The 24,383-nt window shown below is 42.0% G+C and overlaps 1 protein-coding gene across 2 annotated transcripts in view; it reads right to left on the bottom strand.

The window, feature by feature from the left end:
• RNLS (renalase, FAD dependent amine oxidase) overlaps positions 1-24,383 on the bottom strand; it is a 100,849-nt gene that overhangs the window by 4,672 nt on the left and 71,794 nt on the right. For both annotated transcript variants that reach the window (XM_081189789.1, XM_081189790.1), the window contains exon 6: positions 10,351-10,526. In XM_081189789.1, the coding sequence (XP_081045915.1) occupies positions 10,351-10,526 (176 nt within the window). The remainder of the gene's footprint in view (positions 1-10,350; positions 10,527-24,383) is intronic.

The following is a 24,383-nucleotide window of genomic DNA, read 5'->3' as shown; positions in this document are numbered from 1 at the left end:
CTGAGATCAATGAATAATTTAGAGTGGCCTGCATTTTCATTTTCCTTTATGCATGTAACATAAAGCCCAATACCCATCCTCACCACCGACAAAGCCATGTAAAGCCAGGGCTTTACATTACATGCACTCCATGCCAAGTAGCATGCTTGGCTATTGACACCAATTGCGACATCCACTGTGTGTGTGTGTGTGTGTGTGTGTGTGTGTGTGTGTGTGTGTGTGTGTGTGCTGAGTGTTGATGGAGTTTGGGAACAGACAGAACCCAGGCCCTTTTCTTTCCTCTGGAGAAAGGTGGGGTGTCAGGGCTCACCATGATATTTGACCGAGGGAACTTCCAAGCTGTCAAGGGCTGAAGTGCATACTGGGAAATTGAGCCTTGCATAGCTGAAGTGGGTTAAAGCACTCCGCCATCCTAGCACAACAAATACACTTTTTAAAAAATAAACAGGCTTTTTGCAGTTAGGAAGGTGATGGGGGAAATGCATTGAAAAGCGTGGAATGAATGAATGATTAACCAGAAGTACAAATGCCCTGAAAGCATATCAGAATGCTCATTGTTGTATCCAGGCAGAGACTGGGTACAATCCAACCTCCTTGTAAGCTTAGTGCAAGCAAATCAGGATGCTCAACAGACTGTCTGGAGGAGCCATGAAACTGAAAATACAGTGAGAGAAGGCTGAGCTTCTCTTACCCTGCTGCTCCATGAGCATAGTTTAAAAACCATCTAAGTATACAGTGCCTTGAACTTTCTAAATTTAACATTGGATTTTGTTTTTAGATACTTTTGTCCAATTTAATTCTTTTTTTTCTTCCATTCTGGGGGTGGGGGGAGCAGCCCCTTGGAAATTCCCAACTGACCCATTACAGAGAACAAATAGCTGAGCCTGCAGGATGAGAGAAAGAAGGGGAAAGGAATTATTTAGTACAAGGAGGAAAAGGGGAAGATAGGGTGTGAAAACAAAGTGGAGCAGGGGCCAACAGGAAAGTGATGTGACCAAATTAAGCCATGGCCTAAGAAGAGCCTGCCAGGCCCATCTAATCCAACATCCTGTTATCAGGGGCCAGACACATTCCTATGGGAAAGAGGACTTTTGAATCTCTCTCTGTCTTTCTCTCCTCGCCTCCTGCACCAGCCTTCCCAGCACAGTCAATGGACATTCCCCCTACACATTCTACCACTGTGGTTAAGGATCTGCAGCCAAGAACCAACTGTGCAGTAAACCCAGCAAAGTTTCTCCTCCCCATGTGTATCAGCTCCCTTTAACATTTAGCATGCCCAGTGGCCTCAGTGGGGGGGGGGGGGAGAGGAAAGAACTGTCTCCAGCCATTGCAAGCCAGCTGTCATATGTGGGCTGCCGAGCTTTCTTTAATAATGGAAGGGATGTGCTTTTAGTAAGCAGTTCGAGACTTGACAGCTCGTGGTGGCCTGTTTGGCCTGCCTGATTTCCACCTTTCGCAAACGAGCCCATTTAAAAAAAGCAGGACTCTCTGGAGAGCGCAGAGTACAGTAGATGAGTCATGCAGAGCACTACTGTGACATCTGCTACCACGGCTATCGTTATGGATCCGTAAGCCTGCCTGTTCAGGCTGACGGTGTATGTGTGTGGGAGGAGTTAATGGGAGAGAGGGAGAGAGAGAATTTCTCTTTCCCGAACTCTGTAACGCAGTGCCAGACTGCAGTTTTCAAAGCTGCAGCTGCTCAAGGGACATGCAAAGGGGCACGGCATCTATGGCAGTGCCTAGGAGCAATCTGTCTGCAGAGAACATACGTGCAGGAGGAATCCAGGCGCACGCTTCTGGGACCAGCTTTCGCAGCTCCACATTGTCACGGAAAGGAGGGCAGGGGCAGGGCATGCCCCAGTGCAATGGCAGTTGTATCCAGAAATGAATACAACAAGGGGAAGGAAGGAAAGGAAAAGAATGACCAAACTCAGTGGGGCCTTGTAGGCATCTAGTGCAAGCCCCTTCCTTGGTACAAGAAACCCATAGCTAGATGATTTGACTAGACTCTGCTTAAAGACCTCCATCTCTCCCTTAGATAACTGGTTGGACTATAGCCTTGTTCTTACTAAGACGTTTCTCCAGCTGAAATCCACCCACCTATATCAATTTAAGCCCAACAGTTTTATTCCTATCTTCTGGGGCAGCAGAGAACAAATCTTTGCTGTCTTCTGTGTGAGAATCTTTGGGTATCTGAGTGCTGTTGCAATCTGCCTCAGACTTCACCAGACCCAAATTGCTCATTTTTTTCAAGCTTTCCTCATAGCCCTTATTTTCCAGATTCTCAATCATCTTTGTTGCCTTTCTCTGAACCTGTTCTGGGTTGTCTATATCCTTCTTAAAGTGTGAAGGCAGAACTGTGCACAGTGCTTCCAGATGAGCTCTGAACTGTGTAGAATAAAGTGGTGCCTTTACTTCTTACATATTGGAAACCATGGCTCTATTAACTGCAGGCTAAAACTGCATTAGCCTGTATTGATGCTGCATCACACAGCTGACTCATGTTCATGCTGTGCAGGACTTTGATCCAGACATCACAGCCAGGTATTGCCCCCAAATCCTATACTTGTACAATTGATTTCCTTCCTTCTAACTGAAGAACTCTGCAATTTTCTCTGTTGAATTCGGTTTCTTTTTGTTTCAGACCAGTTTTCTATTCCTTTTCATTTTGCCAGAAATATTGACCAACAATGGGAAAACATCCAGAAATTTCAAACGCTATGAAAATTGTATTATATTTATCAGGACACCTAATGTCCATTAATACTTCCATTATTATGTGGCTTACATTATTAAGATTCACTTGCAATTATCACTCTTTTTAGAGATGCTAATCAGTGCCATGCTTTACTCAAATCCTGTACAGTGATGTATGGTTGCTTCTGAAGACTTCTTGTGAACAATTAGTACTAAATGTGGCCACCAAACAGCAGGATGGACCACAGAGAATATACAGCCGTACCTTGGAATTCAAACAGAATCTGTTCCGGAAGTCCGTTTGGCTTCCAAAACCAAATCATGGCTTCTGATTGGCTGCAGGAAGCTCCTCCAGCCAATCAGAAGCCGCAGAAGCCCTGTCAGACATTTGGCTTCCAAAAGAACATTCGCAAAATGGAACAATCACGTTCAGGACCCAAAATGTCTGAGTTCCAGGGCATTTGGGATCCAAGGTATGACTGTATGTCAATTGTGATGAACTCTACTGGTTCCTAGTTCATTTTCAGGGCCCAATTTAAAGGGACCCAATTCATTAATCTTTGACTGCCATTCAGAGTAGTTAAAGGACCATCTTCTCCACTATAAACCTACCTATTCTTCAAGATATTCCTTGGAGGCCTTCTTGCACTTCAAGTATGGGAGGGAGTTGCCCTGGGCAGGGCCTTTACTGTGGTGGCTTCAAGGCTTTGGAACTCCGAGACAAACAGTGTGTTTGCAAGGCGCCTTTTGCTTTCTGTCTATGGTACTGAGCTTTTTAGGGGGAAGGGTCTGCTGCTTTTTTGATTTTGTTGTTGCTGTTTCAAATAACTGTATTTGGTTGTGATGCTGTTTAGCTGCCTTAGAGTGTCAGTGTTGTGAAATGTGAAACTAGATGAAATAGAATAGAGGGGCAACTGAAATGACAACAACTGGAGCAAAAGTCATCTGAACAACCAAACCCCATTTTAATGCACAGTAGAAATGAACATTATTAATGTTTTTGGTGGTGGTGGTGGGGAATGGGACATAGATCTATGCTTGGTTCAGAGTAAAGGTTCTTTTAGGTAGATCAAAAGATGTACATCCCTCTGGCAGTGAGACCAAAGGATATACTGTAGAAGTGAAAGACAGCAAAACAAATGAGAAGGATTTAAAAAATAACAAACAACAGCTTGAGAAGAAGAATGCAACCCCCCCTTCAAATCTTCCCAGTAAAGTTTCCCACTTGACTCTTCCCTGGAATCTGTTGTTGTTTCGTTTGGGTTTGCTTCTTCCGGATCAAAGATTTGTTTAGAAGTGCAGCTGAACTACAAATGTCAAGTTTACTGCTCTACTTCCCTTGTGTTATTGTATGCCACTAGGTACAGGGCAGCACAAAGCATCAACCTTAGTAAGAAACCGATGGTACCGAGCAACAACAGCTCCGATCATTCACAAGAAAAATAATTGTCTACAAGATAATAAACCTCATGTGCCTCAGGCTTGGAAAATCCAGCCCCTCTGCTGTTAAGAATTTAACTAGCACTCTAAGCCAGTTAAAACTAGGGAGCCTAGCTCACCTGTTCCTGGACTGTAATGGGGAGGAGAACGGACAAAGCAAAAGAGGGCCACCTGAAAGGGAGCAGGGCGCAACAGGAGTGAACAACAGGTGTGCAGAAGCAACTGGGCAAGACAGAAGCCTCTGGACCTACAATTCTTGATTCAAACAATGGACAGAAGAGAATCCTATCCTATGGAGGGGAAGAGAGTTAAAAGAGGTCTTCTGTCCTTTGGCCACATTGGATCTTCTCGTCACTGTGTACATAGAATAATAGCATTGTAGAGTTGGATAAGATGCTGAGGGTAATCTAGTCAAACCCCCCTGTAATCCAGGAACTATGCAAGTATGCACACATATACACACACACAGGGAAGAAATGCTCATGTAGGATTATTATTAGCTGACAGTGCTATACTTCCAAATTCAAAATCCCCTTCCATAGGGTCGTTTTAGCTGTACGATACCTGTGGCAGAGATGCCCTTCCGATTCAGCAGGAGAGACCAAGCCAACGTGCCTCTTGACGCTTGGGAATGGGAGGCAGGTCTGCTTTTAAATGGCACTACCTCTTTGCTTTAGGAATGTGGGCTCCTTTAACATATAATTTCAATGATACAGCAAATGCGCTGCTTATAAAAAAAGTATGAAATGGCCATATTGCTCAGGCTACCCCCCCCCTCCCCCAAGTCCTACCACAATGCAACATGATGGCTGAAAAGACTTTCTGGCTCAGGAATCCTTGATTGCTGATGCTAATGTTGTCTTATCATAATTAAACCATGGGATAGAGCACGGCAGCTGTGCTGCTAAGTAGTATCAATAGAAGTTTGGGAGGACTAATCCCACATCTTCCATGGATAATTGTAATGTCTGCATTTTAATCCTGGGATTGTATTTGGCCCATATGAAGGGCATAATGGCTGTACTGAATTAACAAAAAGAATAAATCCCGCTTGAAAGCCTTGGGGGGTTGGGGGGACCACGTCCACCCTTCATTTTCTCCTTTTGCTGCTGTGTCAATAGTTGATTGGAATGTTAAAGCAAAAATGGCTGTAAGGTAATTAGAGAGCACCACTGTATAGCACTTAAGTGTAGTCAGTTCTGGTAGGGAGCTTCCTTTCTGAGAATGCATTCTTCAATTACATTCACTTAATGCCATCTATGGGGACAGATCTATGGCTGACAAATAAGCTTCTTATGAATCAGCCACATCTAATATATAAGGATGTGTGAATTAATGGGGCAGGCAAAGACCTCTTTGACATCGTCATCATCATCATTACCACCACCACCATTGTTATTTATTAAATTTCTATACCACCTTTTACTTGAAGATCACAGGGTGGTTTACAATATAAAAACAGAAGAAATACATACCATAATAACAAACCAAAACAATAGAGTGGTACCTTGGTTCTCAAATGTAATCTGTTCCGGAAGTCCGACTTCCGAAACGTTCAGAAACCAAGCCGTGTTGGACATTCGACTTCTGAAAAACGTTCAAAAACCGGAACACTTACTTCCGGGTTTTCGGCGTTCAGGAGCCATTTGAGAACACAGGTTCCACTGTATCTCTCTCCCCCTCCCCAGATTAAAAGGTCACAGTTTAATTATCTTAAGGCCTGGGAGAGGAGGTATGGTTTTGCCTGGCACCTAAAGATATGCAAGGCTCCCCGGGAGAGAATTTCACAAATGGGGAGTCACTGCAGAAAAGGCCCATTCTCATGTTGCGGTCCTTGAGGTACTGCAGTCCTGAGCTGTTTAAGGTTTTATAGGTCAAAACCAGCAGTCTGATATGGGGCCAGAAGCTAATTGGCAGTCTGTGCAGGTGGGCCAAGATTGGCATTATACGCTCAAAGCGTCATGCCTCAGAGAGCAACCTGGCCGCTAAATTCTGCACATTGCTGTAATCTAACCTAGAAGTTACCAGAGCATACACAACAGCAGTTAGACTGTCCCTGTCCTGATATGGGTGCAGCTGGGCCACCAGCCAAACTAATGGAAGGAACTCCACGGCACTGAGGCCACGTGAACCTCAAGTGACAGCAAAGTACCCCTGAGCTATGTACCTGCTCCTTCAGAAGAAGTGTAACCTCATCAACAGCAGACAACCTCCCAGCCATTCAGTCTAGGGAACCACTCACTAACAGTGCCTCATTCTTATATGTATTAAGCTTCAGTTTATTGGCTCTCATGCAGTCCATTACCAAAGCAAGAAAATGGTCCAGCACATACACTGCCTCACCTGCAAATGTAAAGGAGAAGTGGAGCTATGTGCCACCATCATATTACTGACAACATTCTCCAAAACACTAGGTGATTTATGACTTCACATGCAGAGGACATTATCTGGCATGTGGGTCATTATGTGCATTATAAGGTTTGCATAAATGTCAAATGCAAAGATTCATTTCATGTCCCATTTACTTTGGCCACGAGCCATATGCCTAGCCCTAAAGTACCATGCCGCACAACCCTATGCTTGGTTCTTGGCTAACCTGTAGTGGACACAGAAGGCCACCTCCATTGTTCTGCCCGGACACTGAGGTCCAGCGCCGAGGGGCTTCTGGCGGTTCCCTCACTGCGAGAAGCCAAGTTACAGGGAACCAGGCAGAGGGCCTTCTCGGTAGTGCCACCCGCCCTGTGGAACGCCCTCCCACCAGATGTCAAAGAGAAAAATAACTACCAAACTTTTAGAAGACATCTGAAGGCAGCCCTGTTTAGGGAAGCTTTTAATGTTTAATAAGTTATTGTATTTTAGTGTTTTGTTGGAAGCCGCCCAGAGTGGCTGGGGAAACCCAGCCAGATGGGCAGGGTATAAATAATAAACTATTATTATTATTATTATTATTATTAGTGGTGGCTAGAGAATATCTAGGTCCAAGGAAAGATCTGTTCAAAGCTCCCTTATTATTTTTGATGTGGACAGATGGTGCAATCTTGCTACATTTATAGTACTGAAATGTTGTCTTTTGCATGCTCTTATGTTCCTTGTAAGTTGCTGTTTTATTATTGCTGTTGGTGTGAAATTATTCTTACAATTGTTGATTACGTGATGTATTGTTGTTCTTGTTGTTGTGGACAACACAACATCTTTTTTGTGTGGAAAGGCGGTGTACAAATAAAGTGATGACGCTGATGATGTTTGTTAGGGAAGCTCACTCCTAGGGTAAGGGTGCATAGGACTGAAACTTAAGATGCCTACCTAAAAGTTGAAATGTGGCAAACAGATAATTGCAAATACATTTACGAGGCACACACTTGTCAAGCACTGGCTGCCTCAGTGGCGCCCTCTGTTTTTGCCCCAGGGTAGCCCTAAGATCCATGAATCGTGTTCAGAGTTGTGCATCTCTCTTCCTCTCTCTGGGCTCCAGGAATTAAATACCATGTCCCTAATTTAAACCAGCTATTACAGTGCAGGCATTGTGGGCATTACAGTAGCACGAGTGATGAATTATAATAACCACAATAAACCTAATTAACAACCTGGTGTTTTTATCTTTGTAATTAAATCTAGCTGCCATAATGATAACCACTCTGGAAATCCTGCTGCTGCTGCTATTATATTATGATCAAAACAGATTACCTTATGGTAGTATTTTTAACCTCTGGTCCTCAGACGGCCTCTTGCTGGTTCAGAGGCTGCTTCCTGCCACTCTGGAGCTGCTGCTGAGGCAGAAGCTCAATTGCCCCTTCCTTCGACAGAAAGGGAGTCCCAGAGCCAGATTACTCTGCAGCTAGATGAAAGTGGGGAGATGAGCGAGTGATAAAACTCAACTTTCAGGGCAGGCTATGCTCACCTCCTAAGAGGCTGTTGCACATGTGTCATGGTTGCAACATTTAAGAACAAGGGATAACCCATGCTACAAGATGAGTATGAATCATGTGCATCAGCCAAAAACCGTGGCTTCTAATTTACTTTTCTTCTTTTAATTTCGAAAACACAGGCTCCAGAGCCATGGCAGAAATGGAAAGGTGACTGACTATTCAGCGGCTAAGTTTATATGGCCCCTTTCTACCAATGCATACAAGACGATTGGCGATTTAAAATAATGGCTTATAAGGCACAGTACAAAATGAAAACAAAGCAGAGAAATAAGAAAACAAGCAAATGGAGTTATCAAAGATACTCACTGTTTCCAGGGGAATTTATTTTTCATGTTCATCATAGTTTTGATTTTTAAAGCTTAGCAGCCTAAGGCTAGGGTGTGTAAAAGACCACCACTTTCAACATGAACTTATCTTCAGAGTCCCTTCAGTCTTCTGGGGGCAGGGAGGTGCTTGCAAGCAAGGGGGTCCTTTTAGTGGTGGTGGCAAATTATGGAATCCTGTCCCTAGATATGCTTTCTGGGATCTTTCCTTAGTTATATTTTGGGTGCCAGGCAAAGATTATACTGTTCTTTCATGCTTTTAATGTATCTAAGATCCTCTCATTGTCTTTTTTTTGTTTTTTTAAGCTGCTGTTTAATTTGCTGGCCTTGATGTTTTTATCTTGCAGTTTGATTGTTGTTTACTTTGCTGTTTGGTATTGTTTCTTCTTCTACTGGTTACTTGAGGTATTGACTTTAAAAAATGGACTTTTTATAAAACAAACAAACAAAATAGTCTCTTAACTTAGTTCAGGGGCAGTGTGATGAACATACCTAATAGCAAACAGTGTACTGTAAGTGTTAACAGGTCTATCTCCATGTCTGGTCCTGTCCTGTAACATCTTGTGAAATTCATTGTGCGATATGACGTCCTCTGTCGAAAACCTTGGTTATGGGGCATCATGGAAGAACTATAACTAACAGCTAACAGCTAACTACACACACACACCCACACACCCACACACCCACACACCCACACACCATTTTGAGCTGCACTAAGTGGTTAGGCTGCTAAATTTCATTTAAAAAGGAGAAAAAGAATTTTGAAAAGCCTGGCCTGAATTGGACACTTCAGATATGTGTCCATCTTTACTTTTACAGCTGGTAACTATTAGCATCTTCTGGTAATTATCTGCACACACGTACAGTATACACACACATTACAGTTGCTTAATATATATATATATTCCATTCTCCTTCTACAAATGTTATGGCTCCATTTGTTTATGTGAAGGCATAGAAGAAGAGAAGGAGCTATGCCAAAAGAGAGACATATATAAAGAAAACAGCCATTTCAGCCACCAGAGCAAGGTGTCTCATATTTGACAGTCAGCTATATACTATTTCCCTTTATCATCTTTTATCCAGAGATAGGAAAACAGCTAACCAGGATTGCATCAGAGGCACCATGTTTTTGTTCCCAGCATCTGGCTAGCTGGAGGCCCAGCCTGGGATGGGGGGCATGTATCTGCAGAAGGGACTCACACGGGGAACCAAGATAGCAATAGCTTCTCTGCTCCATTTCACACATTTGATAAGTAACTGTCCTGCAACGCTCAGTTGTCCTGTAGCAAGAACAAAGTACTAACAGGGTCAGAAAGAATAAAGCAGAATAAAGAATAGACTTCAGGCCCTCTGTGCGACCAGGTTTTCACACCACAGTGGTGCATGGATATAGGATCTCTCTCTGTGATACGCTTGACCACCATGATTGCTGCTGATGCCATTGCAGCACGGAATCCCAGCCATGCAGGGTGGTTTTCTTAAAAAAGGTGGGTATGAACCTACCTTAGAATGGGTCAACCTGAAGGAATGCTTAGCCCAATTGTGCACATTTTCCATAGTTGGCAGCAGGCATAATACTTAACTGGAGATGCCAATAATTCAACTAAACCCACACATACAGAACTCAAAGTGCTGTAAATGGTGTTGGTAGGTGGTCTCTCTTTTGCCTGGATCTAGACCTGCTTAGCTTCAATGAGGTGACTGCATCATGTGCCCTCATAACAAAGCCCTGGTTCTTTGTGCTCTACCACAGAGCTTTAGCAAGGGGCCACATCCTGTTACAATAGAGCTATGTAGGTGGCTTGCATTCAGATGTCTCACAAAATGCTGAACAAACTACAGCGAGTCAGTGTTCAGAAGCCAGTGCAATGCTCGAATAAAAATCATGTGCGCCTCTCACATTCCCGAACAAGCTATCATCGGACTTGGGCATTTTGCTATCATCCTTTATTATAGATTACCTGAGAATACCTCCACCTATGGCACTTGATGCTGGCTGGTTTAGGCAAACTAGGTACAACATCTTTCAGCTGGTCTAGGATCAACTGCTGAACCTTTTCCTTGTCTGACTCCAAGTGGCTAGTTCCAAAGGGAACGGTGGTGTGAACAACAACAGATGGAGCGACATCAGGTGATTCTGCAAGAGACACAAAGAAATATATATATTATTTGGCATCCAAATAATTATGTTCAAGATTCAGCACCGTTTTGTACCTTAAACGCAGCTTCAATTGGAATCCAAAAGCAACTAATGGCATAGTAGCTCCCTAAGAGTTAATATGGATAGCACAAAGTAAGCATTATAACCTGTTTTCTCTCTGAACAACATTTAATTCAGGGATGGGGAACCTTTTTCAGCCTGAAGACTGCATTCCCTTCTGAGGGCCACATGCCAGAGGTAATAAATGTATTTTCCTACTTTTGTACAATGGGCTAGTATCTTCACATATTCACAAGCCCCTCTCTGTCATCTATCTGCACAAGCAGGAGACATTATTGGAGTTCAAGGACACAATATAAGCGGGCAAAAACACTAAAGTTCTGGCTTGGGAACAGGGGGTGTAGCTTATAAAGAGAGTCCTGAGGACGATATAGAGAGGAATGTACCACCTAGTAACTAAAGTATATAAAAGCTAAAAGGTAAATGACCCCTGGATGGTTAAGTCCAGTCAAAGACGATTATGGGGTTGTGGTGCTCATCTCGCTTTCAGGCCGAGGGAGCGGGCGTTTGTCCACAGAGAGCTTTCCGGGTGGCCAGGATGACTAAACCACTTCTGGCACAACGGAACATCGTGACGTAAGTTACAGGAACGCCGTTTCCCTTCCCACCGCAGCAGTACTTATTTATCTACTTGCACTAGTGTGCTTTCAAACTGCTAGGTTGGCAGGAGCTGGGACAGAGCAACGGGAGCTCACCCTGTCGTGGGGATTCGAACCACTGACCTTCTGATTGGCAACCTGAAGACGCTCAGCACTAGGCATACAGTGTGCCGAGGATGCAGAACCTGTGGTCCTCCAGATGTTGCTGAACTCCATTTCCCATCAACCCCACCTAATATGATCAATAGTCAGTGATGAAGGAAGTTGTAGTCCAGCAATATGCAATATGTTGTAGTAGGTAAAGGGTTAGACTAGGACCAGTGTGTTCCAGGTTTAAATTCCTACTCAGCCACAAAGCTCATTGGGAAACACTTGTACTGGTCGTATTCTCTTCACTTAACCTATTTTCCAGAGTTGGTGTGAGGCTAAAACAGGTTAGCGGACAGCCATGTGCACCACACTGAGTTGCTTGGAGAAATAATTGTAGTAAGACAATAAATCAAAGTGTGCTGCCACCAGTGAGACAGTGGTAGATCCTGCTGCCTGGTCCTGTCAGCTGCTTTCTCCCTTCCCTCACTATTCAGACCAACCATGTCCCTACTAACCACATTGGGTGAATGCATTAGCAGGATGAATTAGGGATGTTTTACAGTGGAAAATTTAATGCCATGAATCTGATTGCAAGGTGGCAACCCTGAGATACTTCCAGGGGTAGAAGCAATTCTTACTAGACCTCCTTCAAGTCTCTGCCTAGCTTCAGATATTCTTTCTTTCTTACATCTTTTGCAGGTCACACCTAAAATCCTCCCAAGCCACCTGAGGCTGCTTTGGGCCTAACTTTGTGCAATGTGTAAATGATTTGTCTGCCAACACAAGCTCTTCTCAGCTCGTCCCCAAAGGGGTGCTGTGAGGGTTGTGTTGCCCAGGAGCAATGAACCACAGAGGAGATGGGAAGCTTCCTAGTAAAAGTAAAGGAAGAGAGGGATGCTGTGCTCACTCAGCAATAAGAAACGGCAACCGAGAAGCTGTTTTTTTGTTGGGATGGCAGCAGAGAACTGTGTGTGACTGAGGCTGAAACCCAAACTGCGATGGATTTAACACTGAGGTAACTGGAGCAAGATCGTTCTTAAAATTAAGGGTTATTCTTAGAAGCTGACATTCTAAAACACGCGAAGCGAAATCGGATTCTGAAGGGCTATGTTTTTATGGGGGCGCAGGGGAATCAAAGTTAAGTTCCATGAAAATGGTGGTGTGGTGAAATGCAGAAGCTGACCAAAACTAAAAGTGATACAATAGGAGTGCATCTTCCTGTATTTTGCATATTTGCTGCTCTTTCTACACTTTGCTCAGCATGTGCCTCATCTGATTTCAGGCACAGAACTCATTTATCACACAGAAATGTCAAACATGCTTGTGTTTGGAGCCAAAATGTAAACAGGGCTCAAGCACTTGGTACAGCCCCAGTTCTGTTGCGTTTGACCACCAGGACAGTCTCGAAACAAATCTAAAAAAAATTGTTACCGCTCAAAGGCTAGGGGAGGATTATTTATTGGGAACCAGAAGCTTGCTATGGAGAAGTATCACTGCCCACTCCGAAAAGATGGCTGATACCACATGGAAAATAAACAAATAGCAGTGGCGAGTCTAACTCAGAGAAACAAGATATCACAACAGTGGAGAAAGAGAGGGAGAGAAAGAGAGAGAGGCCAATAAGAAGAAAGTACCATATTTGTGATTTCAGCTATAGGAAAGATCTTGGTACCAATGGCCCTCTGGCTTATTGCAAACTACCATTCATTCACTCACTCATTATTGCCAACTAAGGAATGAATCAGTAACATTCTAGGAACTGGACTAACACAACTAAATTTGGTTAGATGCTTCCAAAACAAGTTAGGCGGCAATCGTAACCCTACCTACCTGGGAATAAGCCCCACTTAACTCAATAGGACTTACTACTCAGTTAGGATTGCCAACTACATGCAAAGGCATTTGGGTCATATTGATGCTCCTGTTCATCCTTCTCTCCCACTGCGTCTTTTTCCATGACTCTCTTGTATATGTTTATAGGCATACATTTCCTGCTTTGTCTCCTGCTAATTTGATTCTTTCCCTTTTCTTGACTGAATTATCTGGAGCTATTTCTTCTTCGTTCCCAGGGTGTACCTGCACTCCGATGGAAGAACGTTATGATTTGAGGCGTATGAGTTGATTGGTTTCTGCTGTAATTATTGATTGTTACTGTATGCTAATGTTTTATCGTTGTAGATGGCTAGAGAACAGTGCTATGGGGAGACAGATAAATATTGCAACAAAAGAAAAGAAAAAAGTCTGCTTTTCCTTTCCTCCTTTTCCTTCAGCAGTTACCATATTCACCCCATGGGTTGTGAGCAGTAGATGTCTTTGATGTTTTCCAGCCTTGCTGTATCCATGCTAGGCTGTTTCCCCACACCCCTCTTCTTGGTATAGTTAAAATGTAAGAGAATAAGGCATTCTTTTCCCCCTTTTGCTTTTAAAAAGAGTCCTTTCATCCCTTCTTCAGAAGGCAGAAAATAACCTAAGGAGGAAAACTGCAGTTGATCCCCCAATTTCTGATGCAAATTATTCAGAGTGTTAGAGATTTTGCAGAAGTCTTTCCCCTGTAACTATCAAACAAACAGCCCTTTCACTGCATTTATAGTCGTCTTTCTGCCAGGGGACCATCATACTACTTGCATTCTGCATAGAGGAAAGTTCTTGGGATAATGAAACCTCATGAAGATTTTGCACTGGACTGTTCTAAGTATTTTTGCTCATGCCCCTGCCACCCTCTTCCCTCCCAGCCCATAGCGTCCTTATCTGTTTGCCTTTCTATCTAGTCAATTCCTTAAACTAGACCTGCTCGAGACAGGTTTCTCAGTTTGCACCCTGACTTGCAGGTGATTATTCCATATGAACCTTCCTGTGGGTTTGTTTCAAGAGCTCCATTGCAATTCTGATCCCAGTTCTACTAGAGCTCACCTTTCAAATAATTGACAGCCTATGGGACACGATGCTGGTGGAAAGGCAAACAGAAATAAGCAAGTCAGAATTTGCTCAGGAAATAACACCAGAACATGCTGAGTCACTATATGGAAATATATATCAAGAAGCACTGTGCTGTGGCTCCTTGCTCCATACACAATGACACTGGGAAAAGTCAACTTTGTTGACTTCCAGCACATAAAAAGGACTTCTCCAATCTGGCTGTTACTACTCCATAATAAAGCTGGGGAGGTGGAGCCTGTAGTGCATGGGTGCTACTCCGTCCTCAAAGCTGCTGTCATCACGAATATTGGCAACAGAGTTTTAGGTTGTCCCTAAAACAATCACCTATTAGCTTGTATTGACTGCTGCTTGCATAGCCAACATGGGCAAGAAGACTGCAAGCCCTTTTATGACAGTTTACAAATACTGTCACTTGATGCTAACCAGAAATCCCTCTGGTCAGGGTGTATTTAGTAGGGTTGTAGCATTTGGTTAATTAATTGTTTCAGTTGGTATATTCATGTCTTGATTGGCTAGAAACTTGCTACCCGATGAATTGGGAAGCTGATATTTTAAAATAACTTACAAAAACCTGTTGGTATCAGCTGCTATCTTAGTAGAGAAATTCCCTCTTGAGCAAAGGATATGTTTTTTTCTACGTGGCTTCTGCTGTGACAAATGCTTGCATTGTCCAAAAACAAAAAAGGTTCTCTATTCTATTTTTTGTTTTATTCACACGAAAAACCACGCAGCTTTGATCAATCAACTAACCATTCAGCTAAAACTCATATAGTTAATCAGCTAGGGTTTATCATTTTTATTGTGTGGTATTTAGGACTCATGTGCTGAAATAAAAAAAAAGCAAAGAGACAGGTCAAATAAATTTGAGGAAAGATACAACGCAAACAACAAGTTGGTTTCCCAAAAGTTCTGATTCTAGCACTTTTGTAGCTACACTGACTGTTTTCAAACCATCCCATTAAAAAATGGTTTCTATGAATTGGCCCACATCTGATATTATGTAATGGGGGCTATGAATCTTACGTTAGGGAAAAATATATTAGCCCTGTTGATGTCATACATCTTAAAATATTAATTGCTTTCCATTTTCATTTTATCAGCTGAAACACAGAAGGATTACAGCACATCAATGAAATCATTTAATCTAATCTCAGTTGAACAGTATTTTTGTTCTGTGCTAATTCGCCTTTAAAGGTGAACCCACCTAATTTACACTTTCTGAAACAATACATGAAGCAAACAAAACATACCCATTTCTTTAAAATTCACACTTCTCCAAATCTTCCGGTGCAGTTTTTGCCCCAGTGATGTGTACATAATAATGTTCATATTAGTGAAAATTCAGTGCTGCCATATTTGCAAAGCAAATATAATATAAATTCCCTAATATACAGTGGTACCATGGTTGTCAAACTCCCTGGAACTCAGACGTTTTGGCTCCCGAACGTTCGAAACCTGGAAGTGACTTTTCCAGTCCAATGGGGCTTCCGTGGCTTCCAATTGGCTCTAGGAGCTTCCTGCAGCCAATCGGAAGCCGCTATTTGGAAGTCGAACGCTTTGGAAGTCGAACGGACTTCCGGAACGGATTCCGTTCGACTTCCAAGGTACGACTGTATATTAGGGAATTTATATTCTATTTGCTTTGCAAATATGGCAGCACTGAATTAAAATGTGTATATTATGAGAAACTTGCATTAAATGCTGAATTTTCATGAACACCTTTTTAAAAATTGCAAACTGATCTGGAAATGTGGAGAACTGAAGGCTAGAAAAATGGGGAACTGGGATAAACTGAAAGTGATAACATAGCTAACAAGTAGCTATGTTATTGCTAATTGTATCTGATAAAAGAAGGACTTTGGGATGGATAGATATGGATATTGCATGCTTTCCCACATATTTTCAAGAAACAATTTTGTTCACATGTATTTTGCCTATGGGAAAATGGATAATAAAATTTTTTTAAAGAAAAATAAGGAGTTTAAGATAACTAACTGCCAGAAAGGGGTCTGGGAGTATCACGATAAACAAAAGTTCATGTTAAAGAGACATTAAATGTTTAAGAAGTTATAGTGATTTAACTTTTTAATCTTAATGATTAAAAGTGTTCATGACATCCATGAAGTTTGAAGGAAAGAAGCATCAGTGAAAATGGTTCTACTGTATTCTTAGCTAAACTACAAACCTGAGCTCAGTAATGTCTAAGCTATCTTAGCAGATTGTAAATCATGAAGAATTAAAGGTTTTGCTTGAGTAAATGTCTCTCTCAATACACTTCACAACGTGAGAACTCTTCCCGTGGAGACTGGAGAAGGTAGAAATTATACATAGTCTATGAAAGTGGGAAACAAAACAATACAGCAATTCAGGAAGGTTTTAGAAGGTGGTGAGGTCTGAAAACAACAGTTTAAAGTCAAGCAGGCAGGGATGCCTGGTCTGTTCAACCAAGAAACTTCTTTTTGCAAAATTTGCTACTGTGTTTGCCAGCTACCTTTTCATTTACATTACAGTATTTCTTATACATGTGAAATAAAGGTAAAGGGACCCCTGACCATTAGGTCCAGTCGTGACTGACTCTGGGGTTGCGGCGCTCATCTCGCTTTATTGACCAAGGGAGCCAGCATACAGCTTCCGGGTCATGTGGCCAGCATGACTAAACCGCTTCTGGTGAACCAGAGCAGCGCACGGAAATGCCATTTACCTTCCCGCCGGAGTGGTACCTATTTATCTACTTGCACTTTGACATGCTTCTGAACTGCTAGGTGGGCAGGAGCAGGGACCGAGCAACGGGAGCTCACCCCGTCACGGGGATTCGAACCGCCGACCTTCTGATCAGCAAGTCCTAGGCTTGGTGGTTTAACCCACAGTGCCACCCGCGTCCCACACATGTGAAATAGGGAAGGAATAAACCACTGACAGCCAATGCGGCATTTTCCAGGTGCTGTGGGACTCTTATTCCCATCAGCCCAAGTTAGCATTAGACAACGGTCAGGGATGATGCAGCTTCTGAAGGGCGCCACACAGCATACCCCCATGAATAAGTGGTCTCTGCTCTTCTTCATTTTTTAGACAACCGCACAGAAAGCCACAGAATTAGAATAATTCTGCCGTTGTTTTAGAATGCTGCTTTGACAAGTTATCAAGCAAGTTCTCACAGAAACTGACATTTCTTATAATAAAAAAGAAAGCTCTAAAATCTTTGATTTTTCTTTAATATAAAAAACACAAACAAACTGTATTTGCCCAAGTATAATCGCATTCTGTGCAAATTGAATCGGTGATTGTTACCCAGTTCTGAACTTAAAAAAGGATTTGATGCCAAAAGTCCCTACCACAATCAACACTTTTGTTCACGGTCTCCACAGGGATACAGAGAACAGAATGTGCTGAGAAACTAAACCACATTTGCTTTTAGAAGTGGTAGTTCCTCCCGTTTGTGAATGAAGTGGTATTTCTAGGGCAAACTGAGGAAGCATGTGCTAGTTTCCATATGCATCTCTGCCCCGTGGTTCATAGTGTTTTATTTTATTGATGTGTGAGAGAGAGAAAAAAGGAGAACAGTATGACTATAAAAAACCCTTTTTAAAAGAACCATAGGTATTTGTTTCAGGCCTGGTTGAGATGGTCAGTCCATACGATGACCTAGAATCAGAGCTTGGTCACTTTGTGAAAGGCCGATATAAAAATGTTGGGTGTAAACATGCAAATAAATCGATAATCTCCCTTTAAAGCCATCTGAACTCACGTGAGAGGCGGGAGGTTGCATGTAATGTATGTGCAATGTGCCTAACCCTTCTCCCTCCCCAAACAGCCCTTCCCCCAACACCATAATTTATGTGATCCTGGGCAATTAGGTTTCTCAAGTCTCATCCTTATTCTCACCATATGAATGCTATTGCCAAAGGGCAAAATGAGCAAACCACATCCTCAGGTTTCTTTTAAAAAGATATTTCAGTTAGCCACTTGATTTTATGGTACAGTAGACATTTTATGGTATGGTGTACACATAGCATGTGTTAAGTGGTAAGAGACAACACTCTGTCTTTTAGCGTAGATAGAATCCGCTGTGCCATGCATGTTTTGCCCTGAAATATTGCTAAAACAACGGCAATTAGTCTGCCTACTGAAGCGGGGTTTGTGCTCACTATTTTTTAAATGTTGCATTTGTGTCCTGATCTAACGATCCGTTCCAGGTGCGCAAATTCTGACGCATGCCCTGAGTTCATTCCTTGCAATGGTTTTGCCATTCGTGTCCTGTTTAATGGGAAGTTAAGACCTGCTTGTTCAGGAAGATGGCTGGCTTGCCTTTTCTTTTTTTAGTTTTAATTAATACTGCTAATTTTATTGTGTTTTTTTTAATTTTGTTTTATTTTACAGGATCGATATATGGCTCAATCAGCAAAATCTCTAAGTGGTTTACATAAAATGCACATTAAATTTACCAATAAAATCAGATGCTAAAGAAAGTTAGTCTGAACTTTTTCAAAATAAACCCAGCATGTTAAAATACATATGAAATGTGTAAGTCTAGGTAAGCTTGCATAAACAAAAACGTTTTTAGCAGGCATCAAAAGCAGTACAGTCTCAATAGGCAGGGAGTTCCACAGTGTAGGTGCTGCCATGGTGAAGGACTGATTCCTTGCAAGTGCTGAACGAATATTATGTGGCACTTTGTATTTTTATAAGCTATTAGCCACTTCACAGTCCACTGTGCTGAGACTACATGATTAGAATTTTTGAAATAAATAAGAAAGCATTTATATAAGAGGCTAGCCTCCAGTGCAATTTATTTTAATTATGTAGAGAGAATGGCAGGAGAAAAATGCCATTTCTGACTACTCCCCTTTCCTTTCCCCTAAACAACAAAGCAGAGGTCTCCAACCCGGTGCCCATGGGCACCATTGGGCAAGTCCCCTAGACCCCAAGTGTTAATTTAAAAAATAAGTAAAATCTCTAGCTCTCCTATAAAGGAAGTTGCAGGGCAAATATGTGGGAAACTTTTATGCATTTTCTGTGAAATGAGACTGGTGGTGTGGCTACCTTGTATATTTTTTCCAAGTGCTTAGGAATGATCTCTCTCTCTCTCTCTCTCTGTGTGTGTGTGTGTGTGTGAGAGAGAGAGAGAGAGAGAGAGAGCGATATCTCCATAATCAGGACCAGTAGGACATAGTTAATTTCCCATGGAAAGCATAAGGATGTCAGGGGTGCCCTTCTCTCTAATTTTGAATTATGCCATGCTCCCTGTGGCAGCCATTTTGTGATATGCCATGCCCCCTCCATGGTAGCCATTTTGTGACTGGCACTTCCAGCCCTCTTTCAGAATTTGAAATGCTCCCCAAAGGGCTGGCAACCCCTGAATTAAAGTCTGAATGGCAATCTGTAAGGGAAAATGACACACACAAATAGAGACCTAATGACAAGCAGGGTGAGCAGAAAAAAACCTGGAAAGTAGGTAATCCGTTATTTGAGCGGACTGGGTGCCTCTAAAATATCTATCGAGAAAAATCATTTTGGATTTAATAAGATGTATCTAGCTATGAATAATGAATAAAAATAAATTCCTTCGAATCTAAAAATAAACTTGGAATTTCCTCTGAAATGTCAGTACTGACGTTAATGTACTACTTTGCAAACGGTTGGGCTGTTCTTGGTTTTTCTATTAAAAATTCACATGGCTTGTCGAGTTTCTTCTATTCCTCCTGGAATCGCCTTAATGTATAGAGCACATATCAGAGGGAGTCCTGCAAAGAGAATGCTGGATAACCTATTCCGTCTTTTGTTATCTTCGTGAATAATTTCTTAGTGGCCTTGAAAGGAGCTACGAAAGGGGCTATAAAGCAAACCGATAAAGCAAAGAGGAGTCAAATGTATTGGTGGAGTGACCTGCTGATGGAGGCAAAGTAAATAAAGGCCTTTTTGCAACAGGAGGAGGAGAAGAAACTGTATATGCGGAGGCTAGAGCAAGCTTGAAAAAGCTGAAAACGTTTTCCTGCAAATTTCTTAACTGCAAAGCAAGCCACAAGAAAGGCAGTATGCAGCATGTCTAGTGGTTAAGGATGATGATCACTGTAGTTCAATAACTTCTGGAGGGCCACAGGTTCCCCATCCCTGATCTACTGAGTCTCACCAGGCGAGAATGAGCCTTGCAAGGAACACTGTTTTCTGCTCTGTCTGATGCATATTGGCATGACACAACTGGCACCATGTCAAGAAGCCTACACGAAGCTTGTAGGCAGGACAAAGAAGAATGACACCTTCTGTCTGCACCCTATGGCTTGCTTCTTCTTTCGGCAAAGCCCACTCTTTGTGGGTTTCGTGCACCAGAGTTGGCCAAACATGTTATGCACTGCAGACTGAGAACAATGTGTATGAGTTCAGTTTTAAGCACTTATTTATACCCTTGTACTTATCTTCCTTCCAATGGGAGCACAGGGCAGCTAACATGCCTGTGCATGTGAAGCATCTATAATATCTATGCAATGACTGTGAGCATTATAGTTTTGGGGAATCTACCTACCTACCTATATCTATCTATCATCTATCTATCTATCTATCTATCTATCTATCTATCTATCTATCTATCTATCTATCTATCTAATCTATCTATCTATCTATCTATCTATCATCTATCTATCTATCTATATCTATCTATCTATCTATCTATCTATCTATCTATCTATCTATCTATCTATCATCTATCTATCTATCTATCTATCTATCATCATCATCTATCTATCTATCTATCTCTCATCTATCTATCTATCATATCTATCTATCATCTATCTATTCCTGGCTAGATAGTCTTCATCATAAGCATCCTGGCTTGCAGTAATGCTCATTAAACATTGCAAAGGACGTATGTCCTTAAGGACAAAAATCCCCTCACTCTTACTGTTCTCATTCAGCTATTCATTGCTATTTTTTAAAATTAAAGAAAACCCAGAGAATATGGAACCATCTCATAAAACCCCTGAGATTAAATAGAGCCCTTGCCATCACAACTATTTCTGTTTTGCTGCTAATAAGCACATTGTCCTACTACTACTTTTCTTGGAACGGAGTTGCAATTTGCAAAATTCAACCGAGTTAACAAGGGGCAACAGAGTACAAAAGAGAAGGAGGACCATATGTCATAATGAGGTCTTGTGGGAAGAAATTCATCTGCAACTGCTGGTCTTCAGCATTTTTTTAAAAAAAGCTTATAACAGTTATATAGTTCACTCCCTCTGAGAAAGCTGGTTATCTTAGACAAATTACTGCCAACAAATATTTCTCCCCCACCCCCACCTCACTCCCAACTCTCAATTTATAAATCTGTGTCATGAAGGATGAGCATGCTTTGATACACTGTGGCTTTCTCTTAATCCATCAGGAGCAGCTGGTTAAATCAGGCTTACATGTATACAGGCACAATGGCATGATAGTTCAATCAACGGAGGCTGACATTTTATTCCCCCTTCCCTTCTTGTTTTGTTTATTATTAATTAAACACAATAGAAACAATAATGGAGTTGGCACTTCATTGGGCAATACAAGTTTCCTAACAGGTACCTGCCCATCCCATTACCGTAGCTATTAGCCCCAAATATTTCTCCCCAATGTTCCAGAAGTGGCTAGCTGCTTCCGTTGGGCATTTTCTCAGTTTGCAGAAGAGAAATATCCATTTGCAGGTGTGGTCTGAATCCAAACTGCACCTGCAAGAACGTTGTCAGGTGGGTGGGGCTGTCCACCTGCCAACGTTGGCCACAGGAGGTGGGCCCTTGCAGGATGATGGTTGATCTGGGCAAGCACAGCTGCCACAATCGCAGGACCATAAGTTGGTTGATGCCAAGATGGCAATAGAAGAAGAAAAGGAAAGAAGCAGCTAGCCAAGCCAGATTCCCTGACAAACCATGGAGAATTCAGGAGAAAAGTTATGTCTTTCCCCTCTTCTGAAAAAAGATGATGTCCTTAAATATCAATTCTTAACCTATACTTTAATATAACTAATATATTTTCATGTTTCAGATGTTTTAAATGTGAGAATCCTCACAGCACACATGATTTTGTACTGAATGCAGAATATAATAGATGGAAGGTTAAAATTCCTCTCCCACATCACAAACATAAACCGTAAGCCAACTGGGAGAGCAGAGCAAAATTTGGGGAACAGTCCAAGAGATGCTGATTGAAGTGAAAACTGGGAAGATGCCCTGGGAATTTTATGGAAGGGTACGATATGAATCTCTAAAATAAATAAAACAAAGACAGTATGACTGTTGTTGACAATGAGGAAAGATAAAAGTAGTTATTAATAACTGTATTTTTCTGGTTATAAATTGAGGTGTGGGGGTGTTACTGGCTTGATTTGGTTTTGTCCTTGTTTTTATAATATATTTAGTGCTTTTATCTTGTATTTTTATGCTGTGGAAGCACCCTGAGATCTGCAGATGAAGGGTGGAATACAAATTTATAAATACTACTACTATTTATTTTTTTAAAAGTATGTCTTATATATGGTTCTTACAGTGTTGGAAGTCAGGGCTTGCCTAATAATAATAATAATAATATCCTGCACAACCAAACTAAATCTGTGCAATTTTTATTTAGTGATCTGAGCAGAGAAATGAAGGCTGGGAAACATATAAAGTAATTTATATCTAGATCTATACATACATAGACATAGATGGCTATGTATATATAACCATATTTGAATGAAGGCCAACTTAGAAAGCCATCTAGGAAACAGCAGGCTGCAACTGAAAGCACATCACTCTAGTACTTCTCATGCTTCATTGCCCTGTGTTCAATATTGGATTTAGGTCAAGGTCCAGATCTTGACCTTCTATGCCCTTGGTGGGCTGCACCTCCCATGGCCTCCTGATATCACCTACATGACAGATGCATTCATTAGGGATGCTGCAGTTAAAGGGACAAGGGTGAAACGGGTAGGAGCAGAGGGCAGCCTTTCCTGGCAGATGGCCCACAGCGGTCGGTGCCCTTAAAGAGCAGAGGCTCGAATGTCTACAGATTCTAACCAATTGGTGCAAATTGCCACTGCACTTGCATCTTTGCAACAGCACCTCTGCAGAAAGAGCTTGGCACAGTTTCCCCTGAAAGAATACATTGTATTCTTAAGACACAACATGCGGACTGTGTGCGCTCCTGCCTTGGAAAAAGGCAAGACTCACTTCGAGAAGACACCTTTGAAAATATACAATCTAGAGGGACTTCAAAGGAAGGTGTGCTGGAAATAGGACTTCACTTTCAGGGGCCCACGCCACTGTCCTTCGAGACAGATAGATGTCGACAACCATTTGCACATCATTAGAACCTGTGGCAAAATGCAGAATTCTGGAGACTTTAGAGCCAAATGTGTAGTTTGTTAACCGTGTCTTGGAAACTGCAATGTAGGAGCAGCTGAAGTTGGGGGGAAGCACATCCTAACTGCGACAGGAGAAAGGAGGTGGGTGGGTGTTAAAACCTTTCTTCCCATGCCACAGTCCTGATGAAAATCTCTCCTCCTCCAAAGAAGAAGGGGGGGGGAATAAAAGTGGCACCCAATGTCTTTTCCACAGCCATTTTCAACAATGTATTCCGAAACACTGACAAAAGCAGCACTTTGCAAAAAAAAAAAAAAAGTCTTCTCGAATAATATATGGAATTACGGAAACGTCATGGTCCTTCCATGCTAACCACACTCCCCTGTCACTAACACAGGACTGGGCTCAGCAGCCATACCTACACATTTCATTTCTGGAGCCAAGCATACTCAATAGGGAGGAGTGACGAAGGGTAGTAAAATTCTGGATGGACGGTAGAATAAATTGTACAAAAATCAAAGCTTTAAACAGCAGAACCAGGGCATTTCTTGGAATAGCCGGGTTTTGATGTTTTCCTTTGTTCTTCATCTTTCTCTTTTTAACCCATCTCTGACACTGCTTTCATAAAATGCTATAATATAAACCATGTGTCGGGTGATGATGATTTTTAAAAATCCTTCTTAATTTCATTGTGCATTTTATTACAGGCCAAATGTGACATTACTTTTTTTTTTTGTTAATCCCCTACGGCATGGAGTTAAATACTTGCTCTGTTCAGAATAGCAACACTCAATTAAGTCGCTTCTCCCCCCGCCCTTCATGATCTACACCCTCCTTTGTTACTG

This window comes from Podarcis bocagei (assembly GCF_964188305.1).
Source record: "Podarcis bocagei genome assembly, chromosome: 4".
NCBI classification, from domain to species: Eukaryota; Metazoa; Chordata; class Lepidosauria; order Squamata; family Lacertidae; genus Podarcis; species Podarcis bocagei.
The sequence above is the reverse complement of the archived record's forward strand: the minus strand, read 5'-3'. Positions and strand labels throughout refer to the sequence as shown.